Genomic DNA, 25,585 nt, shown 5'->3' with positions numbered 1-25,585 from the left:
AAACTTACTGTTAACATTATAACAATTACTATTAAGCATTAAGTATCAAAACAATGCAGTCTACTCACTACATTTATAGAACTAAAGGGAACATCTCAAATTATTCTTCACAAAACAAGAATGATCTGCTCAGGGGTAATTACTCTATTCTCAGTTATCCCAAGAGGCAGCTAGAAATTTCTCTCACTAAATAAGAAATAAATATTAGGATTTTTTTTATGTTTTATTTTTGAGAGAGAGAGAGAGAGAGTGGGGGGAGGGGCAGAGAGAGAGGGGGCCAGAGGACTTGAAGGGGGATCCATGCTGACAGCAGAGAGCTGTGCACAGAGCCCGACGTGGGACTTGAACTCATGAACCCTGAGATCATGACCCGAGCAGAACTTGGACACCTAACCAACCGAGTGAGCTACCCAGGTGTCCCTACTTTTTTTAAAGTAAGCTCTACACCCGACATGGGGCTTAAACTCACGACCTCGAGATCAAGAGTCACATGCTCCACCAACTGAGCCAGCCAGGCACCCCCAAATTAGTTATTTTTGATAGCAAACACTGCACAGGAAGAGCCTAGAAGCAATAGAGTATAATAATATCTACCATCATCTCTTCTTTGTTTTTCTTTTGTCTATTTCCACTTACTAAAATATATTTGTTTAATTTGAATAAGACCCTAAGGGCAAGAACTCTTAGCTCTTCCAAATTCTATTGAATGATGGCAGCTCTACTTGAACATCATGAATCATCTGGAAGTCCTTATCTAGTTACTCTGCTTTAAATCAGGAGAAATGATCTGATTACAGGGAGCACCACAAATTGTATAAGGATCAGTCACAGATGTTGATCATGTCCTTGTGTACTGCTCACAACCAAGAATGAAATGTTGGGACTATAACCGTCAACAGGAGTGAATCTGGTTTGTTGGGAGTGTTTTAACAAGAATAATGGTCATCTGTCATGACTTGAAAAATATAAAAAAATACAATCTTATAGGAGGGTAAACAAAGTAAAAGTAACACCTACTAAAGTACACTTTACCAAGCAAAGTTGTAATCAAGTACTTGAAATATTTTGTAAACCAACTTGAACAAATATGTTCATATTTTCTAGAGACTTTTGTATACCAGTTAACCATAGCATCCAAGAATATGCATATCCTGATCTGAAGCCTCCCTGATGAACACTTCATTACTGTAAGGGAGGAAAGATAATCTCAATGTTTTTATGCTCGGTCTGATGAAGAGTGGAAGGTCGTGGAAAGGCATGATAGGACAAAGCATTTAAGGGAAGCATATAGTAAGCAGCAGAAAATCTAGCAAAGCTAAAATTTATTCAGATTCTTCTCTGTGTCTTTGCCTTGCAAGATAAGGATGTTCCTTTCCTCTGAGTATTGGGGGAGCATCTCTCACAAGAGAGTTTTACTTTATTTTTTAAGTAATGTCTACTCCCAACATGGGGCTTGAACTCACAACCCTAAGATCAAGAGTTGCGTGCTCTACTGACTGAACCAGCCAGGCGGCCCGTCAGAAGAGGGTTTTATGACCTGCTTCAGAGGAAGGTCAGAAAGTTCTTCCTGAACATGCCATTTCTCAAATTCCTCCAGCTTTAATTATGCAATATGCCAAACTACCATATTTTCTGGTAGCATTTCCTTAACCCCACTGTTAACGTTCAGCATTAGTTTTCTTCATAGAAGTACCTGGGTTATTTGACTACAAACACTTTGTCATAACAAGTAGCAGATTTGTTTTAGGGGGGATTTATAATCTACAGCCAGGGCCAGCAAACTTTGTCCCAGGTCAAATCCAGCCCAATACGTGTTTTGTAAATAAAATCTTATTAAAACACAGCTGCTTGGGGCGCCGGGGTGGCTCAGTCAGTTGAGCGTCCGACTTCGGCTCAGGTCACGATCTCGCGGTCCGTGAGTTCGAGCCCCGCGTCGGGCTCTGGGCTGATGGCTCAGAGCCTGGAGCCTGCTTCCATTCTGTGTCTCCCCCTCTCTCTGCCCCTCCCCCGTTCATGCTCTGTCTCTCTCTGTCTCAAAAATAAATAAAACGTTAAAAAAAATTTTTTTTTAAATAAAACACAGCTGCTTTTGTTCATTTGTGTGTTATCTGTGGCTGCCTGCCACGACAGAAGAGCTGAGAGGCAGAGACCACATGGTCCTCAAGGCCTAAAATACTCTCTGGCCCTTTACAAAGTTTGTCAACCCTTGATATGTAGAATAAAGACAAATAACTAAATATGCTAAGGGATCCCTAAAAAAAAAGTTATCACTCCAAAAGCTTCAAAGGATGCCAGCCTAAGCCTATATGCCTTTGTACCAGCAAGGCAATAGTCTTTGCTTAAAAGGTAGACCTCCACATTCCTAAGCATGAGGAGATGTCAAAATGAGAGTCATAATCACAATGGAGGCACTCTACTTTTTATAAGTAGTAAAAGAACGGGGGTTTGTTTTTGGCAATGTTGCATTAGTGAAGATGCCATGCCAAAGGGAGTGCTCTCAAAGGTTTCAAAACCATGGCTCTTGAAAAGAGAAAAATCAACCATGGGCATCTTCTATAGCTGGATTTCATACAATTTTAATTTTACAACATTTTATTTTATATTTATTTTTTAATGTAAACTCTATGTCCAATGTGGGGCTCGAACTCACAACCCAGAAGTCAAGAGCGACATGTTCCGCCGACTGAGCCAGCCAGACGCCCCTACAACATTTTAAAGTTATGCTCTATTGATACGTCTTCCTGATTGTTGGGGGAGGCAGATGGGATTATATAATAAAGTGGACTTCGTCAATTTATATTTATCAATATCACATAATTCGGCCCATATAAATGGATTACTTAGCAAAGCTTCCTCCACACTTCAACCCTATCATCATCCCAGATGCTGCTTAAGAAAACCATTAAGGAATTAACCAGATGAATACATTCATATACACATATAACTACTAAATCAATACCTAGATGGTAAATCCCTGGTGCTACTTACCCTAAGCAGGTCACATAGAGGGGCCCTTGTGAAAAATAACTCAGGCCATAAAATTTGGAGTATTCTTCTCTAGCGAATTTCATCTCAAGTTCACTTCTTTTGAAATACGTTAAAATGAAAATTATGAAACATAAAACAGATTTGGAAAAAACATTTTTTAAATTTTTAAATTTTACTTATTTTTGAGATAGAGACAGAGCATGAGCAGGGGAGGGGCAGAGAGAGAGGGAGACACAGAATCCCAAGCAGGCTCCAGGCACCAAGCTCTCAGCACAGCTATCAGCTCAAACTCACAAACTGTGAGATCATGATCTGAGCTGAAGTTGGACGCTTAACTGACTGAGCCACCCAGGTGCCCCAGATTTGAAAAAATCTTACCGTGAATGCCCACAAACCCAAATCTACATTAACGCATTTTTCCTTTAATCAGATTCATGTACAGAACACAGACTTACCACTTGTAGATGTAGAATTTGATGAGATTCGACACAGGGTTAGTTATGTAACCACTGCCACAATCATAAGATAGAGCTGGTCCATCGCTCTGGAAAGCTCCCCACACCCCTCTGCAGTCAATCCCCAGCCCCTGGCAGCAACTGATCTGTTGGCACTATAATTCTGCCTTTTCTTGAATTTTAGAAAAATGGAATCATACCATATATAGTCTTTGGGTTTTCTTTCATTCAACATAATGCCTTTAAGATTCACCCATGTTGTTGCATGAATTGGTAGTTTGTTCCTTTTTGGAACAAACTTTGAATAGCATTCATTGTATGTATGTGGTTTATCCTTTACACCAGCTGATGGAACTTGGGGGTATTTTGGGCTATTATAAATGAACTTCTTTATAAACATTCCTGTGCAGATTTTCATGTGAACATGTTTTCACTTCTCTTGGGTAAATGCTGAGGGATGGAATTGCTGGGTCCTAAAGTTATATAATATTTAAGGATATAAGGGAGGTGGTTTTTTAGAATGTTTGAACTAGAATCATCAGGACAACTTTGATAAAGGAGGATTAAGTTGGAAGATTCATACTACCTGATTGCAAGAATTACTATAAAGCTATAGTAATTACAATAATGTGCCAAACTGTTTTCTAAAGTGGTGGGATCTTTTTACCTCCCATAGGCAATGTAGGAGCCTTCCATTTGCTCCACATTGTCACTGAAAATCGGCAACACCAGTCTTTGTAACTTACCTCTACTGAGCAACACTGGTATTACAATGTTCATTTCTTTAATGACTAAGGAATTTGTTGCATCGCCATTTGTTATGTCTTCCTTGGTGCTTGTTCAATTTTTCAATATTTTACCCATCTAAAAAATCTGTCCATTATACACGAGTCCTTTATCAGTTACATTTTGCCTAAGGCTTGCTTTTTCATTTTCTTAACAGTTTTCTTGAAGAGCAGTTTTTTGGTTTGTGTTCAAGTAAGCTCTACACCCAATGCAGGGCTTGAACTTGCAACCCCGAGATCAAGAGTCACATGCTTCACCCACTCAGCCAGCCAGGTGCCCCTCATTTTTTGATATTACTGTAAATATTTTTTTTCGTTTCCATTTCCAATTGTTTGTTCCCTGTACATGAAAATAGAAATGTTCTGGTACATTGACCTTGTACCCTGTGACTTTGCTAAGCTTATTTATTAGTTGTATTATTTACAGATCCCTTATCATTTTCTACTTACACAATTGTGTCATCTTCAAATAGACAGTTTTATGGGTCTTTCTTTCCATTTTGTGTGTTTTTAATTTCCTTCTTGGTCTTGTTGCACTGGTGAACATTCCAGTGGCTAGGAGTACAAAAGGTGAGAAGAGACATTCTTGCCTTGTTTGGGGTTTTCCAGGGAAAGTATCAGTCTTTTACCATCAAAGAGATTACGGTTAGGTGTCACATAGTTACCCTTTGTCAGGTTGAGCAAGTTCCCTTTTATCTGTACTTTGCTGAGAATTCCTATCACAAATAGGTGCTGGATTTTGTAATGCTTTTTCTAAATATAATGAGATATGGTGGTTGTTGCCGTTGTTACTTTTTTTTACTCCCTCCCAGTATTGAGTTACATTGGTTTTCAAACGCTTCCTCTGTCAACTTCATGGACATCAACATTTTCATAATATTCCTTTTTATACATGTCTGTAGGATCTGTGGTGAGATGTTCTCCTTTCCATTTCTCATACTGACAATTTCTTCTTTTTATTTCCTTCTGACCAGTCTGGTTAGAAGTTTTATCAATTTTATTGATATTTTCAAGAGCCAACTTGTGATTTTTCTATTTTTTGTGCCGTATTTCATTGATTTCTGTTCTTTTCCTTGTTTCCTTCCTTTCTTGCGCTTCAGTTCTTAAGTTGGAAATTTAGAGACCTTATATTCTAATAGAAGGGTTTAAACCTATAAATTTCCCCCTACGTATTGCATCAGCTGCAGCCCCAAATTTTTGGTATGTTGTGATTTTCATTTTCATTCTGTTTGAGATATTTTCTAGTTTTTCCTGTAACTTATTTTTGGTACATGGTTTATTTAGAAGTGTGTCGTTCTTTTGTAGGTTAATTCCACTGTGGTCAGAAAATACGTCTTCTAGGATTTCAATTCCTTAAATTTAGTGGGACTTCTAAGAAGGTAGGGGAATCTTTTCCTTGTTCACTTTCCCCTTCCGCTGATTGGTACGGTTGACAACCAGGCCCTGGATGACGATGTAGCCATGAGATGGAAAAGGTCTCAGACTTGAATCACCACATGGGAGAAACACACTTACCTGGAACACCCATCCTGGTCTATAAGTGTAAGAAATAAGCTTCTAGGATTTGGACCATTATGGATTTGGTTCTGTTTGTTACAGCAGCTTACCTTACCCTAACTAAAATGCTGCTTATCTTTTTAAGGCTCCCCTGTCTCCCCACTACCCTGAAAGTGAATTTTTTCATAAAACATAATCTGTATTTTAGTTCATACTATCCAAAGCATATCGCCACATCTATTCAACTACTTTCATGTGTTCCGTTAACAGACAAACATTTCATATGAATATAAATATATGTGATGTTTACTGCATCAGCCATGGTTCCTTTTTATTTTTTAAATAAAGTTTTATTGAAGTATAGCATAAATACATTAATGTGCACAAAATACTCTCTCTCTATATTTACAAAGCTGTCTATATGTGGGCCATTCTCATCCTTTCCATCATTTCTTTCTCACTTGCTATTTTTGCAGCCCTGGTAATTGAGGAAGTCAAGAAAACAAGACAGAAAAGGCCCCCTGCTACAGAGTGCGGTCACAGAGGGGCCCTTCCTGCATTCAGCTCAATGCCTCTGGCATACGTCTCCAGAGCCACCTTTCCCCATTTTTATTTTTAAGGGAAAGAGGATATTATACAGGTATGGAAGAATGTAAAGAGAGAAGCTGCACTGATCTCCTTTCCCAGAGCAAATGCGAGACTCCAGCCAGGGCTGTTGATACACCATTTTAGCATCAGAGTTATTTTTTAAAATATTTTTGTAAGACATACATACAGGATGAAAATGGACATGTACCTAAAAAGAGTGCGGTAACAACAAAATAAACAAAAACAAGAAACCACCGGTGTTCACAAAGAAATATTAACACGTTCAGAATTTCAAAAAATGCATAAATGATGTTAAAAAAACACCATAAGCAAAAACACCACCAGAAATTTGCATGTATGTACAGGAAAGGAGTCAAAGTAAAAACTTGAATTAGCAGAGTTATACACAAAAGATAGGGCCAACAAGAACTTTATTTCCTATTTTATGCTGATGGAAAACAAGAAAATGATACTGAAAACCTAAGAATATTTCTGGGTGGCCCATTGTTTAAGTTACAGAAAAGTGTGGAGTAGGGTAGCAGCCACAATACCAGAAAGGGTAAAGGCCATTCCAATCTTGGGGGGGAAAGGTGAAAAATGATGGCAACTTGATACCGATCCCAGGAAAGGTCCCAGACTAGATCCTTCTAGTGTTTTCTAATCCTTCAGGAAAAAGAACATCATTCACTATGAATCGACAGGTGTGACCTCACGAACTGTTGGGGGCAGTTACTTGACTAACGTTTTGGGAAATGCAGGACGTCCACAAGGAACGTAAGATCCCACAATATCCTTTATAACCTGGGAGAGATATGGGCTGATCAGTAAATCGTGACATCCTTACCTAACAGGTTGGTTAATACATTGTTTAACTTAGATCCTACCGAAAAGTTTCTAAGGCCTGTGAGAGGCCGTTAGCCTCAGACTTGTTTCATTCAATATACAAGGTTTACATATGAAACTTAGGAGTGATAGGAAAGGAAAAGATAGCTAATAGATCTTACACGAACCCAAAAAATTCTCAAAAGGTTCATGAATCTAACACAAGAAAACTTACTAAGAACGAACACAGATTAAACAAAACACCAACCGTACAAGTGCGGGATAGGGGAAAAAACGCTTAACAGCAGTAAAAATCGTTAACTTCTGAAGACTCACACAGGACTGTGTGGGTGTCAGCAAAGCTAGTCCAACCTCTGGGTGCTACACAGATGAAGAGTATTAACTAGCACAAAGGGCAGGAGAGCTCTGCTACTTATGAATGTTCAGCTCTGGGTTGGGTACTTTCAGAAAGACGTAGAAAACCAGAGTAGTTGCAGGAAAGGGTCTTAGACGGTAAAGACAATTGAAGCCGTGCCATCTGATGAGTGACCCGGGGACAGAACAGAGTAGATGCTAGGAGTCATCACAGTAGCTGCTGTTAAATGTTTGGTCTCAAGAGCTAATAAGACAAATGAAGGGAAGAAACAAAGGACCAGTGAGCCCACTAGAGCCCAAGACAAAATAGATTCTGGTCCTGGAGGGTGGTCAGGCCAGAGACTGCTAAATGGTTTTTCCAACTTTGAGATCCTATAAATGTACACTTAAAGATCTGACCAGGTACAAAATCTGTTACTCTGTTTTTCAAGAACACACAAATGACAATCCTTCAGAACTACTATGTTATAACTTTTGAGACTATAAAACTACAAATCATTCAGAATTTGCTTTCTTGGCCACTTTTTATCTCAAATGGACAAGTGTGTGTGTGTGTGTGTGTGTGTGTGTGTGTGTGTGTGTGTTTCCCCCCTTGTTTTACTGAGATACAAGTGAAATGTGTGTGTTGCTTTTTGATGGGAAATCAGTCTAGAAAATGTAATTTATTTTGTCCACTCCCCCCTCTGCTAGTGTTAAAGCAATCAGCATTGTATAAACTTTTCTTGGTGAAAGAAATTTCACTAGTATAGGTTAGTACACATTTATACTGTAATAGGGGCTACTCTGTCTTACCTGCTATCTTCATGCATGGGCCACCCTGAAAAAGCAAAAAGCCCTAAAAAAACCATACATACAATACAAACATGGGTCATTAGAAAGGAATTCCTTTTACACAGCCAATCTTCCAGGTACATTTAACTTATGGTTTTATTTATATAATTGAGGTTACCTCCAGCTACCTGGAAATGTGTGGTATAGTATGAACCTAATTCTAATCAATTCCAATTTTGTCTTAAAGGTATATCTTAGTACACTACAAACGTGCTCTAGAAATAACTACTACATAGCTGAGATTGCCATAAACCGCTTTCACCATTCTTCTCAGAGATTATGCAAAACTTGAATAAACCCATGCAATGCACTAAAGAAATCTGTTATTCTACATACTACATCATGAGATTACCCAGAGATCAAAACATGAAAGGAACTTTTCCATGGCTTTCCCTAAAAGAAATCATCTACTGTCTTTCCAAGTTTTTGCCATATTACTTCTTAGAATATTTAGACCAGTTCTTTGGAAAAGCAAGAATTAAACGTGGCAGCCTTTGTGCTCAAGGATCAAACTGGGGTTCCTTTTTTCTTACCAAACTTTCTTGCACCTTTCATCTCAGGGTGGAAATACAATCTCTCAGAAAGGGAATGTACATAGTTACTGTGCAGTTACAGTCATTTACCACTCTCTGATTATCTAAAAGTTAAATGGAACTGTAATAAAAGGCACCAGAGGGGAGCTTACTTAGGTGATGTGTTTTCCAAAAGTAAAAATTTTTGGCCACTGGAAAAAGTATTTACAAGAAAATGCCTGAGCTGGTTTCTTGTGTGACCAAGATATCCACTACCTCGTATATTTTTAAACACATCTTTCACATCATCTAATTAGTTTATAAAGTATCTAATCTAAGGGGGTTAAGTTTTGTATTCATGTAAAGCAAGCCAGTTAAAAACTTACTTCCCTTTATATTAACTATAAACACTGAACCTCATTTCAGAAGAGGTCTGGGGCATCACAAATACCAGAATCAAAGAAAGATGTTCTTACATGAACATTAAGAGACCCAGGAACTTCTCATTTAAATGGCACTTTTAGGAGAAGGGAAACAATAATGACAGATTCAAGACTGCCTCTAGCCATGAGAATCCTTGGAATAAAACCAAAATCCTGCCCCAAAGCCACAGGTGTTTATCACACGGACAGAGATTTAGAAGGGTGCAATGACAGGTTTTCTTTGCCTCCATTAATGGGCTGTAAGATTACAGGTTAATAGAAGTATAAATAATGCAATTACACAATGTTGAGTTCATTTTTCTTTCGGGCTAAAAAAAAAAAAAAACCTTCATGTCCTTGTACTTTTAGGGGCTTGGAAGGTCTGCCAGCCACTGCCTTTCTTGTCACCAGAGCCTTGTTGGGTTTACAGATGGACATGCCCGAGACTGCCATCTGGTGGAAATGATAGAAACTGAAATGATTTTGTTGTTAAATGGTTAAGTACATTGTCTACAAAGAAGGTACGAATTAAAAATATATGAAGGGGGAATGTCTCATTCATAACAGCAGTAAGAAACATAAAATTACATGGAACTTACTTAAGAAATGGGTAAAAAATATGAATAAAACTGTAAGACTTCAGTGGGGAGTGGGGGGAGGCATAAAAACTCTCATATACATAGAAAGATGTAGCATTTTCCCGGAATGGAGCTCTTCTCTGCTAAAGATATCAATGACCCTCCCCCACCCATTAATCTAAGCATATGACAACTCAATATTCATGGGATTTTTATTTGGTAGAGAAAACTTGGCCAAATTATTCAAAAGCTCAAATGGAGAAACATACATTCAATTTTTGTTAAAGCAGAGTAATAAGGAAGCACCTTCCCTACCAGATGATAAAATGTATAATAAACTATGGCACTTAAGATGACATATTGATACATAATACAAAACACTGAAATGGGATGCCCATAAAAATACAAGCTTATACAAGAATATATAGTATAAGGGCATTTTCAAATAAATGAGAAAAGACTGGCTTATGTATTAGCTGGTGTGAGGGGAAAATGGAAAATACCACATTAGGTTTTTGCCATGTAGTATTACCCCAAAGTTCGTTCAACTAGCATTATGTATTTATAATAAAAAGAGCAAAATCATAAAAGAAAATATATGTAAATATTTACTTACTCAGAATGTGAAAAGATTGTCTATGTATACAACTGAAGGTTCAAACTGTTAAAGAAAATGAGAACATTCTAAAACTTTTGAACTTTATTTATTTAAGTAATCCCTAATCCAACGTGGGGCTCGAACTCAAGACCCCAAGACCAAGAGTTGCGTGCTCTTCTGACTGAGCCAGACAGGCGCCCCAAATTCTAAAACTTTTGAATATAAATAACCAAGGGATGCTTCTCAAAACTCATCAAATGAAACACCTAAGATCTTTGCAGTTTACTGTCTGTACATTTTACTTCAATTTTTTTTAAAGTACAACAAAAAATAAACCCCATTATATTTTACTTCAAATGGCATATGGCAGATAAAAGGATAATCTTTAATATTTTTGACCAAAGATAGCTATCCAATACTATTCAGATCAGAGCATCTTAGCTCTCTAGTGCCTCTCCAACCATTGCAGAAAGACTTCATTCTGCCTGTGGGAAGAACCGGCATAGAAACGAAAATTTACTGTGTAACAAAAAGCACAGAAATAAAGCATCACGATGTAAGATTTTTGGGGAAAAAAACTCCCATGGTATTGACTTAGTAGTTTTTGAGGAATTAGGTCTTTTCCATATTGGTAGATGTGCTTTGTTCTTAGTTCCATCCCTCCAATATCCTTATTTATTTATTTTTTTTAATTTTTTTTTTCAACATTTATTTTTTGGGACAGAGAGAGACAGAGCATGAACGGGGGAGGGGCAGAGAGAGAGGGAGACACAGAATCGGAAGCAGGCTCCAGGCTCTGAGCCATCAGCCCAGAGCCTGACGCGGGGCTCGAACTCACAGAGCGCGAGATCGTGACCTGGCTGAAGTCGGACGCTTAACCGACTGCGCCACCCAGGCGCCCCTCCAATATCCTTATTTAAAAAGACAAATGATAATAAAATAGTAATTTGTGGCATATTTAAGAGAATGGTTGATTTCCTAAATATATAGAGATCTCACAAATCAATAAATCAGCAGAAAATATGCAAATGAAAAAGGCTTTATTAAAAGATATAAAAATCAGCCAAAATGAGGAAAAAATGTTCAATCTCAGTAGTAATCAAATATAATTGAGAATTAAGTCAAGAAAATATCACAAATTACAGTATCTTACCCACCAGTTCGGCAACGCGCAACAGTTGAGAGAAAGCAAAAGACACAGGCATTTTTGTATCCTGTTGGGATTATAAATTGGTGCCCTCTCCCCAAAAGGCAATCCAGGATGACTAAATTCACTTAGTTTCTGTATTTTATTTTTTATTTCAAAATTTTATAAAAAAATTCAAATATACAGAAAATTGCAGAAAAGAATTATGATATCCTTATCTAACTGCCCAGATTTAACAAACGTTAACATTTTGATAGGTCTTTGGGGGGCTGGGGGTGGAAATAAAGATCTCACACTTCCCAATGCTTCCAAATAAACACTGTCCTAAATTAATGTGTATCATCCCCATGCATGTTTTATACATATTTACCTATAAATTATATATCAAATTCCAAGATTTCGTCATTTTCTGTGCCACTCTTCTAATGCATAATTAAGAAAAAAATTAAACGACAAAATGGTGCTTTAATAACACTTAGGATTACTTTATACTTATTGTCATAGGGTTTTATTCCCCAGTAAGCTCTACGCCCAACGTGGGGCTTGAACTCATGACCCCGAGATCAACAGTTGCACGCTCCACCGACTGAGCCAGACAGGTGTCCCATAATAGGTTTTTAAGACAGACTTTTTACAAACCTTACATTGTCATTTGTTTTGCTTACACAATAACTTTGCTTCTATGTTAAATCATACGTCTAATCATCTTTAAGACATTTTAAACAGCATTGGAGTTAACACGTGTAGTCCCAACCATATGCAAAGCCCCACCATGGGTCTGAAATATGAATTGCTATTACCAAGTCAGAGCAACTGTGCCAGGACAGATGCCTAGCAGATGGCTACTGTAAGATGCCACTGACCTAAGGTGCTTCTCGGTCTCAAAGGTATTAAGATAGTGCATCTTGGAATAAATTTTGGAGATTAATGCTGTTACTTAAATGACGTCCTTTTAAAACCTGCCATTTCTCTCAGCATCACATTTTTAGAGTATTAAAAGAGGGTTCACTGCCAAAGGAACATAAGCCAAGAGCAACTAGCTGCTGCAGGAGCAGAGGATTCTCCGTCCAGCCTTCCCAGCATTTCACTAAAAACCCCAGGAGAAACTGGTTTATGCCAAAGGGTACTTGTGAGGAGGTTGAGTTACTCCTCCTTGGCAACATCTGCCTTAAATGAGGAAAATGGTCTAGAGACAGTCACTTCAACGGCCCACAAGTTCACATACTTATCGGCCGAGCCGAAGGTGAATCAAGTGACGCACTTAAATTGGGGCCAAAAAATTCAGGAACTGAGAGAAATACACCCGTGACATTTAAAAGAACCAAACTGATGCGAAAAACATGATGAACAAAACATCAAATTTTAAATAAACACAATCGTGGTCACTGAATTTTCCATTTGCCTCAGGCTTCAACACCGCACGGCAGGGCTCTTTTACTGGTCCAGCCTTACAGGGGAAGGAAAGGGGTCAGAATGACCTCTGGGCTAGTTTAACATGTAAATGTGCAACAGGAACACACAAAGGAACTCTCATAAGCAGGGTGAAAATTCTTCAATACTAGATGCCAAAACGGAAGCAGGCTGCTAAGAAGTAGAGTGTGGATTATTTATTTTTTTTTTAATTTTTTTTTCAACGTTTATTTATTTTTTGGGACAGAGAGAGACAGAGCATGAACGGGGGAGGGGCAGAGAGAGAGGGAGACACAGAATCGGAAACAGGCTCCAGGCTCTGAGCCATCAGCCCAGAGCCTGACGCGGGGCTCGAACTCATGGACCGCGCGATCGTGACCTGGCTGAAGTCGGACGCTTAACCGACTGCGCCACCCAGGCGCCCTGAGTGTGGATTATTTAGTTGTGTTTTTATTAAAGGGAACTACGTTTATGTAAGAAGGTGGCAATGCGTACCTGCCAGGTATCAGCATTTATGAGGCCACAGTAATGAAAACGTTGTGATATCTGACAGGGTTGCGCAAAAAGACAACAGAACAGAATTTAGAAATAAGAAGTGCATCATGTATGTAGAAAACTGGTACGAGACAGGGCTAGCCTGGTGTTGACGCAATTAGCTAGTGGCCTGCCGAAAATTAGATTCCTGACTTCATGCTATATAAAATAGTAAACTCAAGATGGATTAAAATCCTAAATATATGTGCTTGGGAGATAGGATGAAGACTTTACAACTACTGGAAGCAAAGAGAATATGTGAACTTGAGATGGTAATGATTTCTTGAACAAGAAAGACAATAGTACAAACCATAAAAGACTGATAAATAACAAGACCCCATACACAAAGTGCGTGTGTGCACACATATGTATATGTATGTATATGTGTGTATATACATACATATATGTATACACATATATACACACACACATATGTCTCTGTGTGTGTATATATATATATATATATATGTGCATATACACATACACATACATATTGAGAGAGAGATACTAGGTTTTGTAGCACTTATAAGCAAAGGTTAGTATCCAGACTATATAAAAAAACTACAAACGAGAAAATGGCAAACCAAAAAGAAAAATGAGCAAAGGACATGAGCAATCATTTCAGATGAAACTCAAACGGCCACACATACAGAGATGTTCGCCTCACATGTAACCAGATATGCAAATGAAGACATACTATTTCATGTTCACCTAACTGGTAAATTTAAAGTCTGGCAATACCAGCATTAACTGAAAATGGAGATGGACAGAGAAAAAGGAATTTTTGTACATTTCTAGTGGAAATGGAGACTAGTATACACCTTTAGTAGAATGCATTTGCATTATTAACTTGAAGACATGACTACTTAATAACCTAGTAATTTTATCTCTAGGCAAATACTAGAAAAACACTAGTACATGTGCTCAAAGGGACACATGCCAGGACGCCCACTGCATCAGTTTTTTTAGTGGAGAGTTACAAATAGTCTAAATATCCCTTGATGATGAAATGGGGACTACACTGTGGGGTAGTCACACAAAAGAATACCAATTTATTTCTCAACCATTAGCTTGTTTTAGAGAAGAGGGGATGTAGAGGTAATAATGTGAGCAAATAAATTCAAACCTGAGGTTGGGAATAACACACTTCCCTCCCCGTAAATACCACTCCCCAACCCCTGGCCCAAATCAAAACTTACCCAACATGGTGGGTGGATGTGGGAGGGAAGGAGTAATGAGGTGGTTGACCCCTCATGGTGGGTGATATTTGGCCTTTGGCACAACTCCATTCCCCTTCTCCACCTCCTAAATATGTAAATCTGAATACTTGGGTAGATTACAAATCAAAACCTGTAATTCTCATTCACAGTTCAGCCCACACACTTCTGAGTTTCCTTCCTTGTAAAAGAGCGTAGGTCTACTTTCATTTGCCAAGTCATATATATATACACTCTGACCCTGGTGACCTTTTAAGCTTTTCAAAGTCAAAGAACCTTTACTCAAATCAAATCTTCTATGGAATCCCAACAAGTACCACAGAAAAAAGCAGAACTGCTCTGGAGGTTGAAAAATGGAACCCTTGTCATTCTAACATTTTAGGGAATTTGAACTACATGAAAATTCTTAAGACTATTAGTTTATTGTTGAGTATAAATCATTTTAAAATGTTAACTATTGGGGAACCTGGGTGGCTCAGTTGGTTAAGTGTCCGACTTCGGCTCAGGTCATGATCTCGCCGTGGTTCACCAGCTCGAGCCCCGCATCGTGCTCTCTGCTGACAACTCAGAGCCTGGAGCCTGCTTCGGATTCTGTCTCCTCTCTGCCCTTAGATTGTACTGGTCCTCTTCACTCAAATACATGCCCAAGTATTTTCATTAGAGGTAGATGTTATGAGAAGAAAAATGAATTTGTTGTACAAGTTTAATTACTAAAGAAATTACTATTGCCATTATAGACTAGTGTTATTAGTCAAGGGGGTAAAATCCCAAAACTTTGATTCCACCCATATTTGACGTTCATTTATTTTTGAGAGAAAGACAGAGCGTGAGTGGGGGAGGGGCAGAGAGAGAGGGAGACACAGAAACCGAAGCAGGCTCCAGGCTCTGAGCTGTCAGCACAGAGCCCAACGTGGGGTTTGAACCTATGAGCTGCGAGATCAAGACCTGAACCAAAGTCAGACACTTAACCCACTGAGCCACCCAGGCACCCAATTCCACCCATACTTGAAAGTTACAGTTCTTTTTTGTGCTGCTAGAGTTGTGGATATAAGAGATAAAAGAATTACTAACCTCCTAATACCAAGATCATGTACCCTTCACTCCTGAATTAGAGGAGCATGGCTACCATTTGAGCAGGAAATGATGTATCTAGTTAACAGAAGTATTTGACAGGTAGAATGAAACTAAAACAAAATAAGGGGCGGGGGAGAAGAGACCACAGTCAAGAAAAACAGCAAGTGAGAACAGCAGGGATGTAGTCGCAGCCTGAAAAGCAACTTATTCTGTATTAGTAGCTAGCTGGTTTACTTCTAGACCACAACGTAACACACAATGCACAAAAATAAACACTTGCTTAGCATTCTCATTAGGGTTTACAGAAAATTCCCAAAGTTGAATAGGAAAACAAAAAAGCAAAAAACAAAACCTTAAAGCAACTGAACACAAAAATACAATGCAAAACAAATTGTTATAATGCCCATAAGAATTTATTTGCAAAAGCAAGTAACTCTTCAAATTGCTTTGAAGTACCTTAAATTCTAGTTGTAATGACTTTTAGCTTTTGTATTACAAATACAATGGATTTTCTGCACTTTGAGCATTGTATTAACATGTGAAACAAACCACAATATGCTAGTTTTTCCTTACTACTATTTAGCCACCCAAAGCAAAATGTGCTCTAAAATCTTCATCAAATGCTTTACCTTATTATTAGTTAAATCCAATTAGTTCCAAAATACAAATAAAGGCAATTTGGAAGAGGAAATGTGAATTTGAAATCATTGAAAAATGCAATCTATGATTTGGCAAGTAAAAGAAATTCAATGGCCAAGTTCCAGTTAATTTCAATAACTGAAGTTTAACTCCAGTAACATACGCGGACGCACTGGTCTGACTGCATACTTTCACGCATCCAGAAAACACACACACACAGTTTTCTGATAACCAATTTGTTGTCTAAAAACTAACTTTGTTCATAACGTCAGAATACTTATTTATACAGTCTTCCTCCATCAAGTATTTCAGGTAGCTTAGTTTAGAATATGAATTGGTGAGGCTCTAATTTCCAGCTCAAATGTTGGGCTAATATTATAGTAACCTGTCTCCCCAACTGATGACCATTTCCCTGGTCATTAAAAGCCATTCTGAAGCCTAGCTTGGGGGGGGGGGGGGGTGCGGGGAGGAACACCTCAGGTGACATGGCAAGCACCATCGTTTTCACATAGGAAGACTGACTCATTATATGGAAACTTCATCTGAGTTTTAAATTTTGCTACAGTTTCTTATGAAGACCAAGGATCTACTTATGTGGTTGGGAGAGAGCCTGACAAGCACTGTGAAAAGACATCAAAACCCAACTGAATCCCACACATCCCCAAAATAAAACCAACCTAAGGACTTAAGGAGAATTCAGAGTTGCAGTTACTTTTAACTAAACACATTTAAAACCAAAAGCTCAAGCAGTAAGTCTCTTAAGTCAATATTATAATTACCAAGCCTCATAACTGGGCAAGAAACAGGAGACAAATTACGAGTGCTTGCTTTTTTTTTTTTTTTTAACACTTCCATGGCAACTTCACTCAACTCTGCTTGAATGTTCAGCTAAGTGAAAAACCTTAACAAAAAAACTTCATAAAGCCCCCCTCCATTTAATGGTCATTAAAAAAAAAAAAAAGTCCTATCTTTATCCGGCCAACGTGACGTGACATCTCAGGTGTGGTAAAACGATTTAACACAAATCTGTAGTCACCCAAGACTTTGTAAAAGACTAAAATGGACCTTTCAAGGAGGTCTATGAAATCAGAACTACGTCCTTAACAATACTAATACTTACTATTTTTTCAACATGTTGACACTTGCATGGACCGTGCAAAAGAAATAGTGGGTAATAGTGAAGACCCCTTGGTGTGTATCCAGACAGACAACAAACTAATCAGCTGCTACTGTTCTCTTCGTGCCACACACAGAGAAAGGGTGGGGGCGGGGGGGGGGACCTGTTTCACTTAATGGTGTCCTTGATTAAGCAGGAAAACTTTTTTTTTATTACACCTTTATCCTCGAGTACACATCTTTTGAGTATCTTAGGTGATGAAAAGGGAGGTACCGGCTCCTGTAGCATGCTTGAGTGTGACGGCTGTCACTTAAGCTGTGTGCTGAACTAGCCGCTTTCATGAAGCACCATTTTGCCTTGAAAGAATGACTGACAGACTATGGTTATTCAGCAGACATTTTCTCCGAAACAAATGAAGTAATAAGCCTGTCGCTTAAGGAAAACAACTGACAATATTTGTTGCCAGTGACAAAATTTCACCTTTCAAATGACAATTAGAATTTTGAAAAATCTGTATCCATCACTGTGAGCCTGACAGCTTCCCAACACTTAACAAGATTTTTTTCTGAGGAGATCAGTTATAGTAACAAGAAAATCTTAAACACTGCATAATAATGTGTCAATATTCTAAAGAAAGCACAATTCGATGAAACGGTATTTTCCAAAAGATCAGTGTATGATGTTACAAAATCATGCCAAAGTAGGAGATCCATTCAAACTCCAACAAGATAGAGCAAATGGATTTTAGTGTAACAGAGTACGAAGCTGATCAAGTTGCGGATTTCACACTGCATCCAACCTTCAAGAAACTACCAGCTCTGAAGTTCTGACAGTGTATCAAACAAAATATTCAAAATTACCTGAAGCTATTAAAATACCCTTTCCATATACGTATTTTTGTGATGCCAGATTTCTTCATATACTTCAAAGTGCCACATTGCAACAAAATGCACAATCAGACCTGAAAATCCAGCCCAACATTAGAGTTTACAAAAACGAAAACAAGTGCTACTTGTCACACATAATTTTCTAAATTTGGAAAATAATTATTTGCCGTGAAACAATGTTATTTATGTTAACAGTCAATTGATTTCATTTTTTAATGAATAAAAATAGTACACAATATAAATGTCCTGGCTTTAATTTCTAATACAATAAATAAAACCCACAAAAGCAGAAGTTCTTTGGGATCTTTGATCTTCAAAAATATAAATGAAAAAAAAAAAAAGAATATAAACGGGTTCTAAGACTAAAATATTTGAAAACAGCTGGACTAGAAAATTCAGATTAGTGAAGACTGAATTCAGGTTTTTCTTCTCATTCACACATTATTTGTATGTCAAGGGCCACTAGACCACTTGAAAAAGTGGCATAAAAAATGGTTTTGGAGTGAGGAAGGAATTAGTCAGTATTGTCCTATACAGTTTGGATAATTCTTCTTTGGGATTATAAATCACCCACATGGCTTTGCATGAAAATTTCACAATAAATATTCCAACTATGTAAAATGTTGAAAAAGAACATTCAAACTGGACTTTTGCTTTTAAAAATCATACCAAATAGTAATATGTCACACTGTTTTTATCAATTCTTTATTTAGGTAACAAGTTGGTTATGTTCACTGCATTGTATGAAACATCACAATATCTTACTGGAAAGGTACTATCAGTACAGGGTTGGATCAGAGTGGGCAGTATGAACAATAAACCATTTTGCATTCTTCATTCCCTATCTTTTTACAACCCCCCAAACCCGGTAAAGGGACAGATAGCTTTTAACATCATCATGTAAAGCACTTTAATTTACAAGGCTAAAATCTAAGGAATAAATAAAATATATTGTGGCAATAATTCCTTTAGACCAAAAATCAGGTGCACAATAAATCAAATGATCAGGAAAGCTGTCTGTATTCAAATGGTGTGGCTCTCCAGAAACAGCTTCAGGAAAATGTTACAGAAAATATCATGAATTCCATTTCACACAGGACCAGATGACGACTCATTTTAACTACACACAAGGGCAATTACATCCTGCTGAAACACAATTTAAACATATAGGATAATGTTTACAAAGCATCCACAACATGTAAACCATGTACAAATGGATACATTCATCGCTTCTCCTACCCCAATAGCTTCTTTTAGATAAATATTTTACTCTTCATGTTCAGCATTAATTGGATTTTACTACATGCAAAACTCAAAAGAATTCAAGAATTCAAGGTTATTGTAAAAATAGAATTAAAATAATCTTCAAGTACCTTATGTGATAGCCACTCTGTACCGTGCCCAATGTTATAAAATGAAAGGTTACTGAACCCATGAAAATATCTCTGTAATATTTCCTTAGATCTAAAATAGATAATTTTAAATGTATTTATAGTCATTTCAATGTGATATTCTGAGCTTTTAAAATAACGTAAACAATTAAAAATTATACCAAATTACACACAAAAGTTGTATCTTAAAAGCTGAAAAAGTAAAACTATAGAAACCCACATGTAAAACAAAAATCACAATTTACATTATAAAGGCAAATCTCATCATTTAAAAAAATTTGCAGCAGTGAGATGTCAAAGCAAATTATAAATAGCCATAAATTAACCCATTTGGTTTCAAAAGATTTTCTAGTGAGAGTTGAAGGATGTAGTAGATACATGCATAAAATTTGTGAGGGTTTATAATATTATTGCCAAATACACTTTATCTTGAAGCAGGCAACATTACAATTTGGACATTATCGGAGAACCCAGTTTGGTAATACAGGTAAAATTAGAAAAAAAAAATTAAATAACAATTAATAATAAATATATATCCTATAGTAAATTGCTCAAAGGAAATCTCAAGCCACAGAGCTGCAAAAGGCTTCCAACGTGGTGAACTGAGAAAGGAGCATCCCATACAATTCTTTACTCTTACATGCTTATATGTTGTGTGTCTTGTCTAAAACAAAAACAAAAACGAAAACATAATGTATCTTCAGAGTACAGCTAACTATATTCCCATGCACCTTGGGCACAGTTTGTTATTTGTGGTGAAATCACTCCGTTGGTTCCTAGGGCCCAAAGTTCAATACAGGTGTAACCAGTATGCCTGAGGTTGGCGAAAAATACTGCAGTACAGGCAATGCTACAAGTGGCAATTATCAGAAAACACAAATATGAACAAATGGTGGGAAATGCTAATGATTTTCTGCTCATATCACAAAACGGTGGGAATCCACAAGAATATGTTTCCCTTGTATTGAAGCAAATTGTGATTAAAAGTTTTTTTCCCCCAATTTTCAGAATCAAAAGCATTTTAGAAGGTTTATAAGGCTACCATGGGTCTTCTAGATCTCCAGCACCCTACAGGAAGAGAAAAGGAAGAATATTATTATTATTTACCTACACCACTTCCGGGTTGGATTGAATTTCAAAAGAAAACAAAATTAGATGAACAAATTACCTTCCTTTGTTTGAAAAGGCACTTTTACAGAGAGCTGTGTGCAGTGTATACCTTGTGTACACACATGGGTCTATCTAATACAGATAGGTAACTGGTTGGGTTTTTTCCTCCCCTCTCCACCAAATGCCTTCCTCTTTCACAAACCACTTAAAAACATTCTGGCATTGGAAAAACAGATCAAAACATCAGCTACGTTCGAAGATCCAAATTTTCGCCTTAGCACACGTTAAGCAATTTTAGATACGTGACAAATAGAAACACGAAGGAGAAAAGTTAATGTTCTACATCCACAAAATAATTTAGCTGTAAAAAAAATTTCCCCATGTGACTCCCGTATCTTAAAAACCTATTTTTAACAACAACAACAAACTCATATCTGCCACTATGTAAAACATCCTGTGATTCTTGCCTTTGTTAAGAACTGATGAATATTTACAGCAAAGATCACAGTCTTGCAATCTTTAAAACGCTCATCATGGCAATTTTCCGACATGTCTATGTGTGTCCATACTGTCCAAAGATTAGTATCACAAAAGATTTTGTATCACAAAAAGGGGATAAGAAACAGAATGGATTTGAGTAAGCAAGACTTCTCAAAATGTTTTCTTTTAGTTACTGAAAAAAGCCAAGCCAAAAGTTTTCTAAATGGTATATAAATACAAATGAATTTCTAAGGGGCATTTTTCCAATATACCAAACCTGGTTGTTAAAAAAAATTTTTGTTTTGATTTAAAAATAAGTACAACATGCATAGATTATTCCACATCACATGCTTTATTTGGACTTGAACACTTATAATTTCATTCTAAACACTTGGTTGACATACATTTTGATGTATGTAGTTAGGCTATACAGAATGTACAAACCAAAGCTGTATCAATAATACATAGATTTTTCAAAAAATAGGTTTCAATAAAGAATACAGAGAAAGGAAAAATAACCACATATGCAATAGCTCAGAACTTCTAAAAATAAAACTACAGAGATGTAAAATATAAACAAGTCAAAGAACACACAAATCATCATCCTTGGGAAAAAAAAAAAAAAGTACAGGCCAGCATCTGCCATTCTTTGAGGAACTGAAATTACTAAAGAAAACACAAATTTATTACAAAGCTAACGATGAGTGTTCTAGTATGTAAAATAATGTGAAGCAATATAATTCTACATTAACAAGTTTTTCCACAATATAATGTAATCTCGCTTATCAGTAATCTCTAATCCTGTCTAGTATGACTTTAACTATTGATTTGAATAACTAGTAGCCTCATTTCTGGCATACAATAGGAAATGACATATAACTTTATTAAATTCAAAGTTCTAGAAATAGTCCACTTTAAACTGATAAAGGTGTATGCAAAGGCCTTCTTTAAAAAACAAGGCTATATGAATGTAATAAAACTAGTTGACCAAGGGTTCAAATAACAAAACGGTTCTATAAATGCATACATTACACTTCCTAAGTAAAAACCATCAAATCAAAGATCACAAAAATATTACCACGGAGTCAGGTCACATGGGTTTACCACTCATCTTTGTCCCTGCATCTTCATTATAGCTGTCTAATTCAGCAAGATCACTTTTTGATTCAGTATGGCCTTCCTGCATTGTCACTGGGCTTCCAGCATCACTGTTCGAAGAAGGAGCTGTGGCAGCTTGGTCAGCCGGGCTTTCTTCTCCCTCTACTTTAGCTAGCCTGTAACTAGTCAGCATCTCCTCCAGAAGTTGTCGGTAGTTTCCCCTATGATTAATTCTCATTTGCCTGAGAGCTTCCACCAATTTTCCCTGTGATCCACTTTCCTCTGCTTCCTCGGAGGCCTTTTTTTAAGATTCAAGACCCCAGTGTCAGTAGACAAACTAGGATATCACATGTATATCATAACATATCACAGCAAAGCACTCATTTCTCTACCACGAGTAATATAGGCTAAGCACGAGAACAGTTCATTAGATACGTATCAAGTCTTACTTGTGTCAACAAAAACTTCCAATGGAAATATCAAGTCGATTTTAGCAAATTACCATTAACTAGTTTACATCTTATTCCACACTGTCATTTGAAGCCCCATCTGAAATTTACTCCGCTATTGGAATTCAACAGCAACACAAGCATTCCTAAAACTGACTTACTTATAAAAGAAAAACCAGTAATTGGCTATAATGGTTTAGTACAAAAGGAAATTAGTGTTTAAAGCAACAGGAAAGGACAGAAAAGCAGGCCATTAGAACATTAGTTTCTTCATCACTTCTGCAAAATGACAGGTAGGAGAGGAGACACAAAATGTAAAACTATAAATTTAGACTGGATTTTGGGGAAATTTTAATGCTTCTGTGGATAAGAATTTTATTTCCTTTTTGTACTTAAATACTTCAATTAAAACATTTCTAGATAAAAATAAACAAGTTATTTTAAACATGATAATAAGATATGAATAGGAAACTACTCACTCCTTTCCTATTTTATTAAATTTTGGAAAACTTACAGGTTTCTACAATAGCAGCTGCTTAATCTCGTTAGCCGAACACGCTCTCACATCAAAGCTGATCACAGTTAAGCTGACAGTCTAAAAGGAAGAACCTTACATCATGTGCCTCCTGATGTGATGCATTAGGGAGTGTAGGGCCATGTCCTGTGTGTTCTTGCCAAACATGTTTAATACAAATCTAATAAAGCGAGTTCCCAATTTACGGGAAAACAGGGAATAGAGGACTGAGTTAAAGGACACAAGAAAACAATCATATGATCCAGAATGTAGGACATGCTATACAAAGCTGGCTCAGGCCCTTCTTTTTCAGTGGCAAGGGAAAAAAGAAAGTGGGGGCTTGGTTACAGACTCCATTAATATGCTTGACTGATACCGTAACAGCCTGATTAGACCATCGTTTAAAATAACTACTGCAACAGGCATTCTAGGGACAACTGGGAAAATCCAGAATTGGCACTAGATGATAATCTTTATCTTATTAGGTATGATAATAGTATTATGGCTATAATACTAGATTTATGGTTGGAAAGATGTCCTCATTTTTTTCTTTTTTTAAAACTAAGCCCTATGCCCAATGTAGGGCTTTAAGTCACAACCCCAAGATCAGGAGTTGAATTCTCTATCAACTGAGCCAGCCGGGCACCCAAAATGTCCTCATTTTTAAGAGCTTCATGCCAAAATATGCCAAGATGATGTCTGCAATGTACTGTTAAAAGGTTCGTGAAAGAAAGGGGGAAAAAAAGTAATACACACACACACACACACACACAAAGCCAATATGGTAAAATGTTTACAGTTGTTGAATCAAGGTAGAAGGTGTGTAGGTGTCCATTGTGATAATTTCAATTCTCCATATTTGGGAGTTTTTATCATAAACTGTTGGGAAAATCAGGGCGCCTGGCTGGCTCAGTTGGTTAAGCGTCCGACTTCGGCTCAGGTCATGATCTCAACAGTTAATGAGTTCGAGCCCCACATTGGGCTCTGTGCTGACAGCTCAGAGCTTGGAGCTTGTTTTGGATTCTTTCTCTCTCTCTCTCTCAAAAATAAATAAACGTTTAAAAAAAGTTGGGAAAAAAACTCTAAAAAAATGGTTACTGATCTAGATCTGACATAAACTTTTAACCATCTCTGGAAACTGATACTCTACAATTCTGCAACAAAGAAACAAAGATATGCTGATATAACCACATGATAAATAGCAGCGCTTATTAGAAAAATGAGAGCACCTGAATGCTTTGGGGGGAAAAAAAGTGCCCTTGTGGCAAAAAGCAAGAGATGATACTGTGCATTGTGTATGTTTTTATGTGTATGTATATGTCTATTATCTGTTCATTTTAGGATGTTATATGTAAAGTGCCTGGGAAGACAGGAAATACAGCAATATACAAGTGATGGTATTGGATAGTGAAGTTATAGATGCCTTATTTTCTTTGAATTCTCCAATTTCCTACCTCAGGTAGGTTAACTGTCAAATAACTTTTAATTTTTTTTTCCTTTTTAAAAAGTTTTTATTTATTTAAGTGATCTCTACACACAACATGGGGGCTTGAAGTCACGACCCAAGGATCAAGAGTTGTGTACTCTTCCAACTGAGCCAGCCAGGTGCCCCAAATAACTTTTGTTTTTCTTAATTTGCAAAATTTACCGGGTGGAGAAAACATAATAAAATGTGCTCTGTTAAGATTTTTCTTATTTTTTCTCCCTTACCTTTCCTTATGTGCTAAATAAACATGTTTCCCTATATAAAGTTTCTCATTTGAATCTATTCAGGGAAGGTTAAGAAGGAACAACTGGGTGAATGCTTGCTAATCATAAACCTTATTGGTCTTTAATCAAGTTTTCCAAAAGGCAATTTTCTCCTTGATAGTATATCACAAAGAACTTTCAATAGAGGGCATAAGAATCTCCCCACCTCACCCCCCTGACCCAAAAAAACTCAACTCCCTTTTTATAAATAAATTAAATTAAATTAAAAAAAAAAAAAAAAAAAACCTTCTAGGGCATTGAAACAAATTCTGAAGTGATGATCAACCCTAATTTCGTACCAGGACTGCCTGTGGAGCT

At 37.1% G+C, this 25,585-nt stretch overlaps 1 protein-coding gene across 3 annotated transcripts in view; it reads right to left on the bottom strand.

The window, feature by feature from the left end:
- Positions 1 to 19,167: 19,167 nt before the first annotated feature.
- The window catches only part of PPM1B (protein phosphatase, Mg2+/Mn2+ dependent 1B), an 82,892-nt gene continuing 76,474 nt past the window's right edge, over positions 19,168 to 25,585 (bottom strand). For 2 of the 3 annotated variants that reach the window (XM_047069476.1, XM_047069478.1), the window contains exon 6: positions 21,789 to 22,853. In XM_047069476.1, coding sequence (XP_046925432.1) covers positions 22,548 to 22,853 — 306 coding nt within the window. In that variant the 3' untranslated portion in view covers positions 21,789 to 22,547. Of the gene's footprint in view, positions 20,936 to 21,788; positions 22,854 to 25,585 lie in introns of those variants that run through there. The other variant, XM_047069477.1, reaches the window with a different exon arrangement.

This window comes from Lynx rufus, unplaced genomic scaffold (genome assembly GCF_022079265.1).
Source record: "Lynx rufus isolate CCGP_SWC_20201006 ecotype Redwood Valley unplaced genomic scaffold, mLynRuf1.p SCAF_8, whole genome shotgun sequence".
NCBI classification, from domain to species: domain Eukaryota; kingdom Metazoa; phylum Chordata; class Mammalia; order Carnivora; family Felidae; genus Lynx; species Lynx rufus.
Note: the sequence above shows the minus strand (reverse complement) of the source record. Positions and strands in the feature narration are given on the sequence as shown.